The 13,999-nt window shown below is 43.5% G+C and overlaps 1 protein-coding gene across 2 annotated transcripts in view; it reads right to left on the reverse strand.

The window, feature by feature from the left end:
• Positions 1-7,727: 7,727 nt before the first annotated feature.
• LOC133584041 (dual specificity calcium/calmodulin-dependent 3',5'-cyclic nucleotide phosphodiesterase 1B-like) overlaps positions 7,728-13,999 on the reverse strand; it is a 120,977-nt gene continuing 114,705 nt past the window's right edge. For both annotated transcript variants that reach the window (XM_061937690.1, XM_061937691.1), the window contains 2 exons: positions 12,556-12,692; positions 7,728-8,107 (listed from right to left, as the gene is read on the reverse strand). In XM_061937690.1, the coding sequence (XP_061793674.1) occupies positions 8,010-8,107; positions 12,556-12,692 (235 nt within the window). In that variant the 3' untranslated portion in view covers positions 7,728-8,009. The remainder of the gene's footprint in view (positions 8,108-12,555; positions 12,693-13,999) is intronic.

A 13,999-nucleotide genomic window follows, 5' to 3' on the forward strand; every position in this document is an offset into this window, starting at 1 on the left:
ATAATTCTGAGGTTATTGCATACTTGCCAACCTTGAGACCTCCAAATTCGGGAGGTGGGGTGTGGGTGTGGGGGGCGTGGTTGGGGCGGGGGCGTGGTTGGGGGCGTGGTTAAGAGGGGAGGAGTATATTTACAGCTAGAATTCACCAAGTCAAGTATTTCATATATATATATATATATATATATATATATATATATATATATATATATATATATATCCCTGCGACCCCGAAGGGAATAAGCGGTAGAAAATGGATGGATGGATGGATGGATATATATATATATATATATATATATATATATATATATATATATATATGTATATATATATATATATATATATATATATATGTATTTAAGAAATAATTGACTTTCAGTGAATTCTAGCTATATATATATATATATATATATATATATATATATATATATATATATATATATATATATATATAAATAAAAGAAATACTTTAATTTCAGTGTTCATTTATTTACACATATACACACACACACATAACACTCATCTACTCATTGTTGAGTTAAGGGTTGAATTGTCCATCCTTGTTCTATTATCTGTCACTATCTTTCTAACCATGCTGAACACCCTCTCTGATTATGCATTGCTGTGTGGCACGCACAAAAGTGCTTTCATCAAATGCACTAGATGGCAGTATTGTCCTGTTTAAGAGTGTCACAACATTGCTGTTTACGGCAGACGGACTGCTTTACTGTAGACGTTCTTTATATTGTGGGAAAGCGGACTCAGGTCCGCATGGAGCTGGAGGGGGCGTGGCCCCCAGCGCCGCCTGAATTTCGGGCGATTTTCGGGAGAAAATTTGTCCCGGGAGGTTTTCGGGAGAGGCGCTGAATTTCGGGAGTCTCCCGGAAAATCCGGGAGGGTTGGCAAGTATGGGTTATTGAGGGACAACTCTTAGTTAATGGCTTACTTGTTATATAATAAGGCCTTTCAGAATAAGGCATTAATAAGTACTTAATAATGACTAATTAAGAGCCAATATGTTACTAATTTGCATTATAATAAGCAACTAATTAATGGTGAATATGTTCCCCATAGTCACCGTTTACCGTTTTTGTACAATGAAGAAAGTTCACTGAGGGCGACTCTCCCTAAAAATAACCACCGTGTTTAAATTATTCAGCCACCTATGAGCTGGAAGCACGAAACGCATGCATTTTTCATATGCTCGGTTTATATTTGGCAGCATTATGGCAGGTTTGTTGCGTGAATACTTACGGTCTGTCACTTTTGTATCATCACAAATCAGTGAATCCATCCCAGACACCCAAATATGAACACAAAACACATCTTATAGAGAATATTGACAGTTTTACATATAGATGGGTACCTTTCACGTGAATCAATTCGGTACCAATTTCCAGTATCTGGAAATTGACACTAGTAAGTAAGTCAGGACAGTAGTTTTCAACACAGCTGCCACCTTTTTACGGATGATTTTGAGCGAAAAGTGCTTGAGTAATTGGAAGCGTTGAAGGACTCACCGGAGGAGTTTATTGTCTGGGGACAAAAGAATCATCATTTCTTTAATGAAACCGTTTGGCATCTGGTATCTGTTTCCTGAGGGGGGGCTCCTGCCAGTAGATGTGCAACTGGGGTGGCACAGCTGCGTCCAGCCAAGCGGCCACTTCCTGCACACAGCCAGGCTCCTACCTCCTGCACGGCCTCCACTTTCTGTCCTACGTCCAGCGAGACCTCCGCTGCTTGTCCTACGTCCTGCTCGACCTCCAGCCCAGCCGCCTACTGCTCCAGCTCTGCAAACGCCGCCGGCATTTCCACGAGGCTGCCATCCGCGTCTCCAGCGGGCCTTCCCGAGACGCTGTGCCAGAAACCTGAGGGTTGCAGGTTCGCTCCCCACCTCTTACCATACAAATCGCTGCCGTTGTTTCCTTGGGCAGGTCAATTCACCCTTGCCCCCGGTTCCACTCACACTGGTGAATGAATGATAAATGATAGGTGGTGGTCGGAAGGGCCGGAGACGCAAACTGGCAGCCACGTTTCCGTCAGTCTACCCCAGGGCAGCTGTGGCTACGAAAGTAGCTTACCACAACCAGGTGTGAATGAATGATGGGTTCTCACTTCTCTGTGAAGTGCTTTGAATGTCTAGAAAAGCGCTATATAAATCAAATCCATTTTCATTATTATTATTATTATCTCCAGCGGGCCTTCCCGCGACGCCACCATCCGCATCTCCAGCAGGGCGTCCCACGACGTCGCCATCCGGTCCAGTGGTTTTGTCCTGCAGACCTCTAGCCAACAGGCACCCGCACAAGGCCCCCTTGTCGGCCAAAAGTGTGGCTGTTTCATGCAGCAATGCCAAGGACCCGGGCATGGACTTGTCAGGAACAGGAATCAAGGAGAACTGGAGACAGCAAACAGGAAACAGGATACAAGACACAAGGAACCAGGGGACATCAGACCGCAAACAGCTAGCAGCATACAATCCTTCAGCACTGACTGGAGGGCGAGGCAGGCATGAATAGTCCTCTGATTGGCAATTTCCACCAGGTGTGCCAGGCTGCCAATCAGGGACAGGTGAGGGAAACGAGCGCTCAGGGAGAGGTGCAGGAACTGGAACCAAAATAAGAGCGTTGACAGGAAATAAAACATAAACCCAGAGGAAAAAACAAAACATAACCAAACTGTTAGTGACAAGCCTGACAGGACAGTTACACCAGCCGTGGCGACAGTCTACTCCTCGCAGCCATCTGACTCTTCCACGCTGGTCGCGAGGACATATGGCCAGGCGACCAACCGCCTGGTGGTCTTGTGGTTAGAGTGTCCGCCCTGGGACTGGGAGGTTGTGAGTTCAAACCCTGGCCGAGTCATACCAAAGACTACAAAAAAAAATGGGACTGCTTGGCACTCAGCATCAAGGGTTGGAATTGGGGGTTAAATCACCAACTGATTCCCGAGCGTGGCGCACACTGCTGCTCACTGCTCCCCTCACCTCTCAGGGGGTGAACAAGGGGATGGGTCAAATGCAGAGGACAAATTTTACCACACCCAGTGTGTGTGACAATCATTGGAACTTTAACTTTAACTTCAGTCCTTCCTCCGCCCTCCTGTGACTTTGGACTTTTTCGGTATCAGTTTTGTTGGGGAGAGCATTCTTTCACGGCTTGTCACATCAGGCCGTGTCTTATTTTGAGTTTGTTGGCATATTCCTGTGTTTGAGGATTTAGTTCCGGTCTAGCGCTCTTATTTTGGTTTTCTTTTCCTGACTTGACTCCTGACTCAGAGCGATGTTTGGTCCACCTGAGTTGAGTTAGTAATCAACAGCCTATTTAAGCCAGCCTCGCATTTTAGTCAGCGCTGGAGCATCGACTACGTGGCACACTGTTCCTTCTTTTAACGCCTCACCATACGTGTAGCCTTGTTTTGAGTTTCCGTATAGTCTTTTAGTGCGCTCCTAACCGCACTAGTGTTCTGTTTCACCTCCCTACACGAAAGTGTTTGTGTAGAGTTAGACCAAGGGTCAGCAACCCGCAGCTCTCGAGCCGCATGCGGCTCTTTAGCACCGCCCTAGTGGCTCCCAGGAGCTTTTTCAAAAATGACAAAAGATGGGGGAAAAATGTATTTGTTGTTTTAATCATGCTTCTGTAGGAGGGCAAACATAACACACACCTTCATAATTGTTAGAAAGCCCACTGTTTGATGTATTTGTGTTCATGCTTCACTGATGACAGTATTTGCCCAGCATCGTTTGTCCTACTAATTTTGGCGGTCCTTGAACTCACAGTAGTTTGTTTACATGTACACCTTTTGTCACGACGTGGACTTTGGAGCAGCTTGCTGCGTGGATTACTTTCCCGAGATGCAAAACAACTGGACTGGACATCGGATGAAGGTATATACATGATTTATTTTAACACTAACAAAAAGTAAAAACAAATGGCGCGCACAAGGCGGACAACAAACTTGGCTATGAAACAAAAAACTAGCACAAAGGCAAAACTATGGACATGAAATAAATAAGCACTTACTGTGACATGAACTATGGAATGGACTATGATATCAAGGGTATCATCAGGTAGCATGGGTAGTAGAGGTAATAATGGCATGAAGTGAGCAGAGGTAATGTCGCCAGGCTGACTTCCTGGCAACTATCGGCTTAAATAATAGTGACATGATTAATGACAGGTTCGTGAGTCCGAACGTGAAACAGGTGAAACTAATGGGTTGCTATGGTGACAAAAACAATAGAGCGTAAACAGAAACTAAAAGAGTCCAAAAACCAAACAGCACATAACTAAACAAAACATGATCACAAAGACATGAAACCTTTCTCCGTTGCTGCCACGGAAAGACGTGTTTTATGCCATTCCTTTGTCTCATTTTGTCCACCAAACATGTTATGCTGTGCGTGAATGCACAAAGGGGAGCTTTGTTGATGTTATTGACTTGTGCGGAGTGCGAATAATCCATGCTAACATGCTATTTAGGCTAGCTGTGTGTACACATTGCATCATTATGCCTCGTTTGTAGGTATATTTGAGTTCATTTAATTGCCTTTACTTATGTCTTCTGTATATTTCATTTATATTTACATGTCTCAATATGAAGGTCCTGAGTTCAATCCCGGGCTCGGGATCTTTCTGTATGGAGTTTGCATGTTCTTCCCGTGACAGTGTGGATACTCTGGCTTCCTCCCACCTACAAAGACATGCACCTGGGGATAGGCTGATTGGCAACACTAAAGGGTCCTAAGTGTGTGGATGTGAGTGTGAATGTTGTCTGTCTATCTGTGTTGGCCCTGCGATGAGGTGGCGACTTGTCCAAGATGTACCCCGCCTTCCGCCCGAATGCAGCTGAGATAGGCTCTAGCACCCCCGCTACCACAATAGGGAAAAGCGGTAGAAAATGGATGGATAGATGTCTCATGACACATTCTGTGTATGTAATATTGGCTGTATTTCTGATTGTGTGCCATGTTGTTCCAGACCACAGCAAACGTTACCCAGCTTGCCAAGATTGAAATAAATCCATTTGAAGAAGACACCCTGTCATGTCTGTGTGATCATGTTTTGTTTTAGTAATGTTCGGTTTAAATTTTGGACTTTTTGTGCACTTTTGTTTTGTTTTGTCGCCATAGCAACCATTAGTTTTCACCTGTCACGTCACGCACCTGTTTCACGTTCGGACTCACACACACCTGTCACCAATCATGTCACTGTTATTTAAGCCTACCTTTGTTCATCACTCGTTCTGCCTGCGTTGTCGTTATGTCACTCCGGTTCAGGTCTCGTTTTGACAAAGTAAGTTTCCATGTCCATGTCCTAGTTTTTGTTAATTAGCAGCTTTTTTATGTTTTAGGCACACTTGCCTTTTTTGGTTGTATTTTTGTGTTTTGTGGTAGTGAGTGTTTTATGAGAAATAAATCACTTCCTACCTTTACGCTGTCGTCCGGAGCCGTTCTTGCGTTGGAAGAACAACCCCGCAGCAAGCTGCGACCCCCACGTGACAGAACGCAGGCAGCAGACGTTCTTCCGCAGACCGGCCACGAGGAGGTGATGGAGACGCGCTGGCAAAGCTGGAAGCCAACCAGAAAGGCTTTTTCTCGCCAGCATGACGCGTCGTTCCCCCAAAACCCTCCCACGGACAACAAGATTCCCCAAGCAGCTCATTTTTCCTTGCCGTCGCAGGAGACCTGTGCTGATGACGTCATCCCGCCCACTGGTGATGATGTCAGAAACCAAGATTTTTTTTTTTTAGATTCTATTTACGCCCTCTGTCAGCCGCCCACCAAGGACTTCGTTTCAAAAAATAATCCTTTTGAGAATTTTTTTTCTAAATTTAGAATTTTTCAGACCCAGTCTAAAGTGGGGGTGGTGAATAGATTTTCTGGACAATTTAATGGGGAGGATTCTGCCCCCCTCCATACCTCCCCCCACCCACCCTTAAGGAGAGTTCCAGACCGCAGGGAGCACGTCTGGTATCCGCTCCTTGAGGGGGGGGCTAGGGCTGGGAACTGCACTGGTGGGGTGACTCAGCTTCACCATGTCAAGCCACAGCCTCCCTCACGGCCGCCACCACCAGTCTTTTACCATGCCAAGCCGCAAGCCCCAGCTAGACCACCTCCACCTGCACCAGTAGCTCCACGACGCCAAGCTCCGGTACCAGCTCCACGACGCCAAGCTCCGGTACCAGCTCCACGACGCCAAGCTCCGGTACCAGCTCCACGACGCCAAGCTCCGGTACCAGCTCCACGACGCCAAGACCCGGTACCAGCTCAACGACGCCAAGACCCGGTACCAGCTCAACGACGCCAAGACCCGCCATGCCAAGACCAAGACCCGCCATGCCAAGACCAAGACCCGCCACGCCAAGCTCCGGTACCAGTTCCACGACGCCAAGACCAAGACCCGCCACGCCAAGACCAAGACCCGCCACGCCAAGACCAAGACCCGCCATGCCAAGACCAAGACCCGCCACGCCAAGACCAAGACCCTCCACGCCACGCCAAGACCAAGACTCGCCACGCCAAGACCAAGACCCACGCCGAGCTTCGCCGCCTGACGCGCCACGCCGAGCTTCGCCGCCTGACGCGCCACGCCGAGCTTCGCTGCCTGCATCATCTGCTGCTTCCACGCCTGCCACGATGACGACGCACCTCCCTCCTCGTCGGTCACGGATATGGCCGCTACCTGGTCGCCCGCCACGCCAAGTGCGCCCACCTCCCAGTCGGCCACGAATGTGGCCATTCCCTGGGCGCCCGCCTCGCCTGCTGCAGCGGCGTTCCACTCGCCGCCGCCACCTAACTCTGCCCCGGTGGATACGGGGACACGTGGCCTGGCAACCCACCGCCATGTCCCCCTCCCGCCCTCCCATGACTCTTGTTGATATTTTTCTGTTTTTGGACATCTGGGATCTGTCCGTAAGGGGGGGATTCTGTCATGTCTGTGTGATCATGTTTTGTTTTAGTAATGTTCGGTTTAAATTTTGGACTTTTTGTGCACTTTTGTTTTGTTTTGTCACCATAGCAACCATTAGTTTCACCTGTCACGTCACGCACCTGTTTCACGTTCGGACTCACACACACCTGTCACCAATCATGTCACTGTTATTTAAGCCTACCTTTGTTCATCACTCGTTCTGCCTGCGTTGTCGTTATGTCACTCCCGTTCAGGTCTCGTTTTGACAAAGTAAGTTTCCATGTCCATGTCCTAGTTTTTGTTAATTAGCAGCTTTTTATGTTTTAGGCACACTTGCCTTTTTTGGTTGTATTTTTGTGTTTTGTGGTAGTGAGTGTTTTATGAGAAATAAATCACTTCCTACCTTTACGCTGTCGTCCGGAGCCGTTCTTGCGTTGGAAGAACAACCCCGCAGCAAGCTGCGACCCCCACGTGACACACCCTGTCCTTTCCTTTAACACATTTATACCTTTGGCAGTTTTAAGTCAGTAATTTCCAGGAGTTATCTAACCCTCTGAGACACTTGCTTAATGTGTTGCCTTCATTATAACACTTATATAAGGCTTTTAACTTTTTTTGCGGCTCCAGACAGATTTGTTTTTCGTATTTTTGGTCCAATATGGCTCTTTCAACATGTCGGGTTGCCGACCCCTGAGTTAGACTACTGGTGTAATGAAATAATTATTTACATGCAAGCTGCATCATTCCATTTGCATCTCGAAATCACGACAACTACGGCTAACATGATGACCCACGCAAGCCTGACAAAACAAAAAGATGATTTGAAGAAAATGTGTGTTTATTTTATTGTGTAAATTATAAAATCTCAGGTAAATAAAAAAGTTCCTGCAGTGGAATGATTTGTGTTCAACCACAAAATTGACTTCTTACAATGTTTTGGTAAATTAATTTAATAACACCATCTAGTTTGTATAACATGGCCAGCATGTACACATTGTATTGAAGTGATCCTCCTACACTTGAATGCCACTTCAGTTTATAGCTGTGTTACAAATGATGTCATCAGATACATTATAAATAATAAAAAATAAAATATGCTCTCTACTGTTTTGTGTCTTTCTTGGTGTCTTGCTTAGATTTGTGCGACCGCTCCTCTTGTGCTTTTTTCTGATCTTTCATCACTGTTACTTCGGAGAATCCTGCAGGATATAAAAAAAACAAAAAACAAATACATGATTTTCACAGCTCATTTATGGAGAAATACACTTTTTTTTTAATTCAGGGATTTCACCGTATAAGGTCTATAATATCATTAAAAGGTTCAGAGAATCTGGAAAAAATCCCTACACGTAACATTGAATGCCTGTGACCTTTTATGCCTCAGGCGGTACTGCATCAAAAAGCGACATCAGTGTGTAAAGGATATCACCACATCAAATCAAATCAAATCAACTTTATTTATAAAGCACATTTAAAATTTACCACAGGGGTAGCCAAAGTGCTGTACAATGAACAGGTTAAAAGATAAAACGAGTACCGAGCAAACACAAAACAACACAAACAGAACACGATAAAAAATAAATAATTAAAATAGAATAAATAAAAACATAAAAACATAAAAACAGGTTCACAGCAGGTGTATTATGGGGCGCCATTGCAGGATGGATATCACTCAGTGTTAAAAGCCATGGAATAAAAGTATGTTTTTAAAAGATATTTAAAAACAGGAAGAGAGGAGGCTTGTCTAACACTCAGGGGTAGGTCGTTCCAGAGCCTTTAATCCCAGGAACACCATTCCTACCGTCTGTGATGTCTGTGTTGATCATGTTTTTGTTTGGCCATGTGCTGTTTGTTTTTTGGACACTTTCTTAGTTCCTGGTTGTTCACTCCCTTGTTTTGTTTCCATTGCAACCCATTAGTTTCCACCTGTCATGTCACGCACCTGTTTCACGTTTTGAGTCAGGCACCTGTTGTTAATCATGTCGGTGTTATTTAAGCTTTTCATTTTCTGTTGGTCAGCCTGGGGACATCACATTTATGCTATGCACACTTTATGATCACTCTTCTTCATGTCATGTTCACAGTTCCATGACAAGTAAGTTTTTGTTTCTTGTTCATAGTTTTCCACCTTTGTGCGCGCCTTTTGTTTTCATAGCCAAGTTGTTTTAACTCCGCTGTGAGTGCCTTTTGTTTATACCTTTTTGAGATTTTTGAGTTTAAATGTTAAACATGTACTCACACTCACGTCTTGCCTGCACCAATTTTCCGTTGCCTTCCGGAAAAACAAACCCCAACGACCAAGTCTTGACACCGTCAAGCATGGTGGTGGTAGTATTATGCTCTGGTCCTGTTTTGCTGCCAATGGAACTGGTGCTTTACAGAGAAAATAAATGGGACAATGAAAAAGGAGGATTACCTCCAAATTCTTCAGGACAACCTAAAATCATCAGCCCGGAGGTTGGGTCTTGGACGCAGTTGGGTGTTCCAACAGGACAATGACCCCAAACAGATGTCAAAAGTGGTAAAGGAATGGCTAAATCAGGCTAGAATGAAGGTTTTGGATTGGCCTTCCCAAAGTCCTGATTTAAACGTGTGGACAATGCTGAAGAAACAAGTCAATGTCATAAAACCAACAAATTTAGCTGAACTGCACCAATTTTGTCAAGAGGAGTGGTCAAAAATTCAACCAGAAGCTTGTAGATGGCTACCAAAAGCGCCTTATTGCAGTGAAACTTGCCAAGGGACATGTAAGCAAATATTAAAATTGCTGTATGTATACTTTTGACCCAGCAGATTTGCTCACATTTTCAGTAGACCCATAATAAATTCATAAAAGAACCAAACTTCATGAATGTTTTTTTGTGACAAACAAGTATGTGCTCCAATCACTCTATCACAAAAAAATAAGAGTTGTAGAAATTATTACAAACTCAAGACAGGCATGACTTTATGCTCTTTACAAGTGTATGTAAACTTTTGACCACTACTATATATTTATATACATGTGTGTGTGCGTGTGCATGTGTGTGTTCTAGCCTGATTTAGCCATTCCTTTACCACTTTTGACGTGTGTTTGGGGTCATTGTCCTGTTGGAACACCCAACTGCGCCCAAGACCCAACCTCCGGGCTGATGATTTTAGGTTGTCCTGAAAAATTTGGAGTTAATCCTCCTTTTTTCATTGTCCCATTTACTATCTGTAAAGCACCAGTTCCATTGGCAGCAAAACAGGCCCAGAGCATAATACTACCACCACCATGCTTGACGGTAGGTTTGGTGTTCCTGGGATCAAAGGCCTCACCTTTTCTCCTCCAAACATATTGCTGAGTATTGTGGCCAAACAGCTCCATTTTTTTGTTTCATCTGACATCACATGGACAAAGATAAGACCTTCTGGAGGAAAGTGGAGGAAAACTCAAGACAGCCATGACATTATGTTCTTTACAAGTGTATGTAAACTTGTATGTAAAAAAATGTAAAAAGAAAAAAAAAAATTAAATTGTTATATGTATCCAGTGATTATACTATAGAGTTATTTTCCATTTAACTTCACCAGTTTTAGATTATTTTTATTCAAAATCGCTGAATTTTCACATTTGCCGTTCAAATACTGAGAAGAGACGGTGCGGTGATCAGCAGCCAGTTGAGGCACGTCACTCAGTGCCTCAACAGGGACGGACTCGGCTAACTGCTGGCCTGCTGTGCAGTGAGACCGTATTGCTATATGAACTATATTATACATTTCCATAGTTTAGTTAGCTGAGGTATATAATGTACAGTGTATTTTGTCAACAACTGTATGTGTGTAACGTATTTCTTGTGCTGAGCGATCATAAAACGGCTGCAAAAGACGCACTGGCTGAGGCTCGCGTAACCCCACCTCCTGGTGCTGGTTAAGGCACCTTCGACCGCAGACTGCACCCCCCGACGAGAGCGCCACACCAACCAAAGCCCACACCCAAACCCTCCACGTGCAAGACCAAATCCACCCCAAAAAAGTCACTTAACAAGAAGCCAAAAAGTGCAAAAACAACATTGCTCGCGCCGGAGGAGCCGTGAACGACTGCAAGGACACAACATTAGGTACACCTGCAGACTGCAGCACGGATTTCATATTTCATTCATTCACAACTCCTCCAACACGAACACCACTGTTCCCGCACTTATAAGTAAAGGTAAGACCATAATAACGTTTTTTTTTATTAAATGTGCTTTTTTGTGTGCTACAGTTTGTATGTGTAAAGTTAAAGTTAAGTTAAAGCAGGGGCGTCACTAGCTTTTAAGGACAGGGGGGGCTTTGCCCCCAAGAGATGCACAGGATGCGAGCGAATGTTACGCACGAGCACAAAACTTCACAAACGGCTAACAAAGACTTAGAAATTATTCATTGTTATTATTATTATTTAAAAAAAATGCACGGTACGAAATGAAATGCTCCCCGGGACGATGGCTTTTAACCATATATTTTGTTTTTCTTTTTATGTATTTATTCATTTTACATGTTATATTAAATGTCTTGGTTTTTCCTCCCTCTGAAAATCCCATTACATGTTTAACAAGCCATCCTATAATAATAAAACAGCTATTAATGCAACAATACAATAAAAAAAAAATATTTAATGATGTTTTTTTCATTATTTTAACAATAGGTTTATGTATATTACTTTATATAGATTCTACAAGAAACACAAAACTTAAAAAATAAATGATTTGCAATTGCACACACAAGGTTTTGTGCAGCTTCACTCATTGTAAAGGAAGATAATGTGCTTCGTACACCTGCAGGACCGCAAACAAGGTCGCAGAGAAAATGCGGGCTGGAATTTGAGTGATGTGGGCATTTTCTATATGAACAAGTGGAATGGATTGGATACCGACGCACGAAACAGGTTGGATGATTATTTATTTAAACTCATATTTGGGCCACTTTATAATGAATATGTCGGCATTTATTTGTAAAAAAACCCCCCAAAAAACCCAATTATTTAGCGGGGCTTAAGAATATTTTAGGGGGTCTTGAGCCCCCCTAAAATAGGCCTAACAACGCCAATGAGTTAAAGTACCAATGATTGTCACACACACTAGGTGTGGTGAAATTTGTCCTCTGCATTTGACCCATCCCCTTGATCACCCCCTGGGAGGTGAGGGGAGCAGTGGGCAGCAGCGGCGCCACGCCCGGGAATAATTGTTGGTGATTTAACCCCCAATTCCAACCCTTGATGCTGAGTGCCAAGCAGGGAAGAATGCTGGTATGAGCTTTTAAACATAACCCGTTAACTGCTGTCAATCAAATGGTGAATAAGATACTCTTTAGGGTTCATATGTTTGTAAATCTGACTGTGATGAAGTCAGTGCCTCACCAGTCATGAACCTCACCGCACATCACTGATATACAGTATATATATAGTTACTTCACACGCAGTCGGCTTTAGCCCAATCCGGCCACTAAGTCAAAACGTTTGGACACCCCTGCCTTAAAACATTGTAAAACAATAAACAAAGGTTTTATGATGGAATAAATCAATTCACTTCACATTATTTGCAAATGTGGTTAAACTTTATTTATGTGTTTAGCATGTATTCCCCAAGGGATTGAGAGTCAGCACTGAAATAACCAACAACAGACGTGAAAATAAGACCAGACTGACCATTCGAGCCGCTATCTTTCCACTTGAGCTTGTTGTCTTCGGTGTGTCGCGTCCAGGCGGAGCGGAAGCTGACCAGCTCGGCCGTGATGTGGGCCAGACTCCACTGCAGCCCCCTGGAGCTCTCCTTCCACAGATTACTGAGAACAAACATCAGACCGGGGCAATGTGAGCACTTTATTTCTGGACGTAGTAACCAGGCAACCAAAAGAAAATGTCCTTTATATCCACTTAAGTACGACAATGGGTGAGCTCAGTCTCTGAAGTGACTCAAACAGAAGAGATTTGAGTGATTAAATATGAAGATAAGAGTTCTTAGTAGGTGGATACTATGATTGTGGTATTATATTCACTACTTAACTTATTGGAACCAATCATTGTTCAGCAGGGGTGCACCAAATAAGCATCTAATATTTCATTATTCATCCATCCATCCATCCATCCATCTTGTTCCGCTTATCTGAGGTCGGGTCGCGGGGGCAGCAGCCCATGCAGGGAAGCCCAGACTTCCCTCTCCCCAGCAACTTCGTCCAGCTCCTCCCGGGGGATCCCGCGGCGTTCCCAGGCCTAAATATTATTATAAATCTCATGTGTTCCTTTACTTTGTATTGTACAGTAAAGATTAACTTATACATGTAGGATTATCTTCAAATCATAATAATACATCATTATTATTACCATGAATATATTATTATTAGTGCATCTCCGAGGGGTTGAGTCTCCCTATGTATTTAAAACCAGGTGACGCCCCTGTTTATAACTTTATTCAGGGGTTCTTGAATGCACTACAGTTATGTGCAACGGTGTGAAAAGTACAGTTATTATATTTTTACCTTTCTTCTATCACTTCATCCTTGTTCCCAAATGTCGGTGCTAATTGTAAATGCTTAAAATTGACCTTTATTGTCTGTTACGAAAAATAAATTCATCTTAAACAGACTCTGAGACACAGGTGTCAAACTCAAGGCCCGAGGGCTATGTCTGCCCCGCCACATCATTTATGTGGAATTAATATGCGTATTTTCTTTCTAAATGTATTTAACTTTCCATTTTGACAGAAAAAAAATACATGTACTGCATTTAATTTTGTATAATTTAAACAAACAGCAAACAATATATTATCATACGTTCCAAACATTGTTTCGCATGAGTAATGATTTTAAAGCAAGTTATCCATCAAATTGTTCACTGTAAACATGATTTTTACGGGAAAACTGGTAGCTCAATTGCTAGAATTTTACCATAAAAAAAAATTCTAAAAACTGTTGTATCATTTTTCCACTTACAGTAATATACCCTCCCATGTATGGCGAGGATGGTGTTCTGCTGACCTCGACTGCGAATGTTGTGGATCGGTGGAGGGAATACTTCGAAGACCTCCTCAATCCCACCAACACGTCTTCCTATGAGGAAGCAGTGCCTGGGGAGTCTGTGGTGGGCTCTCCTA

This window comes from Nerophis lumbriciformis, linkage group LG03 (assembly GCF_033978685.3).
Source record: "Nerophis lumbriciformis linkage group LG03, RoL_Nlum_v2.1, whole genome shotgun sequence".
In the NCBI taxonomy this organism is placed as follows: domain Eukaryota; kingdom Metazoa; phylum Chordata; class Actinopteri; order Syngnathiformes; family Syngnathidae; genus Nerophis; species Nerophis lumbriciformis.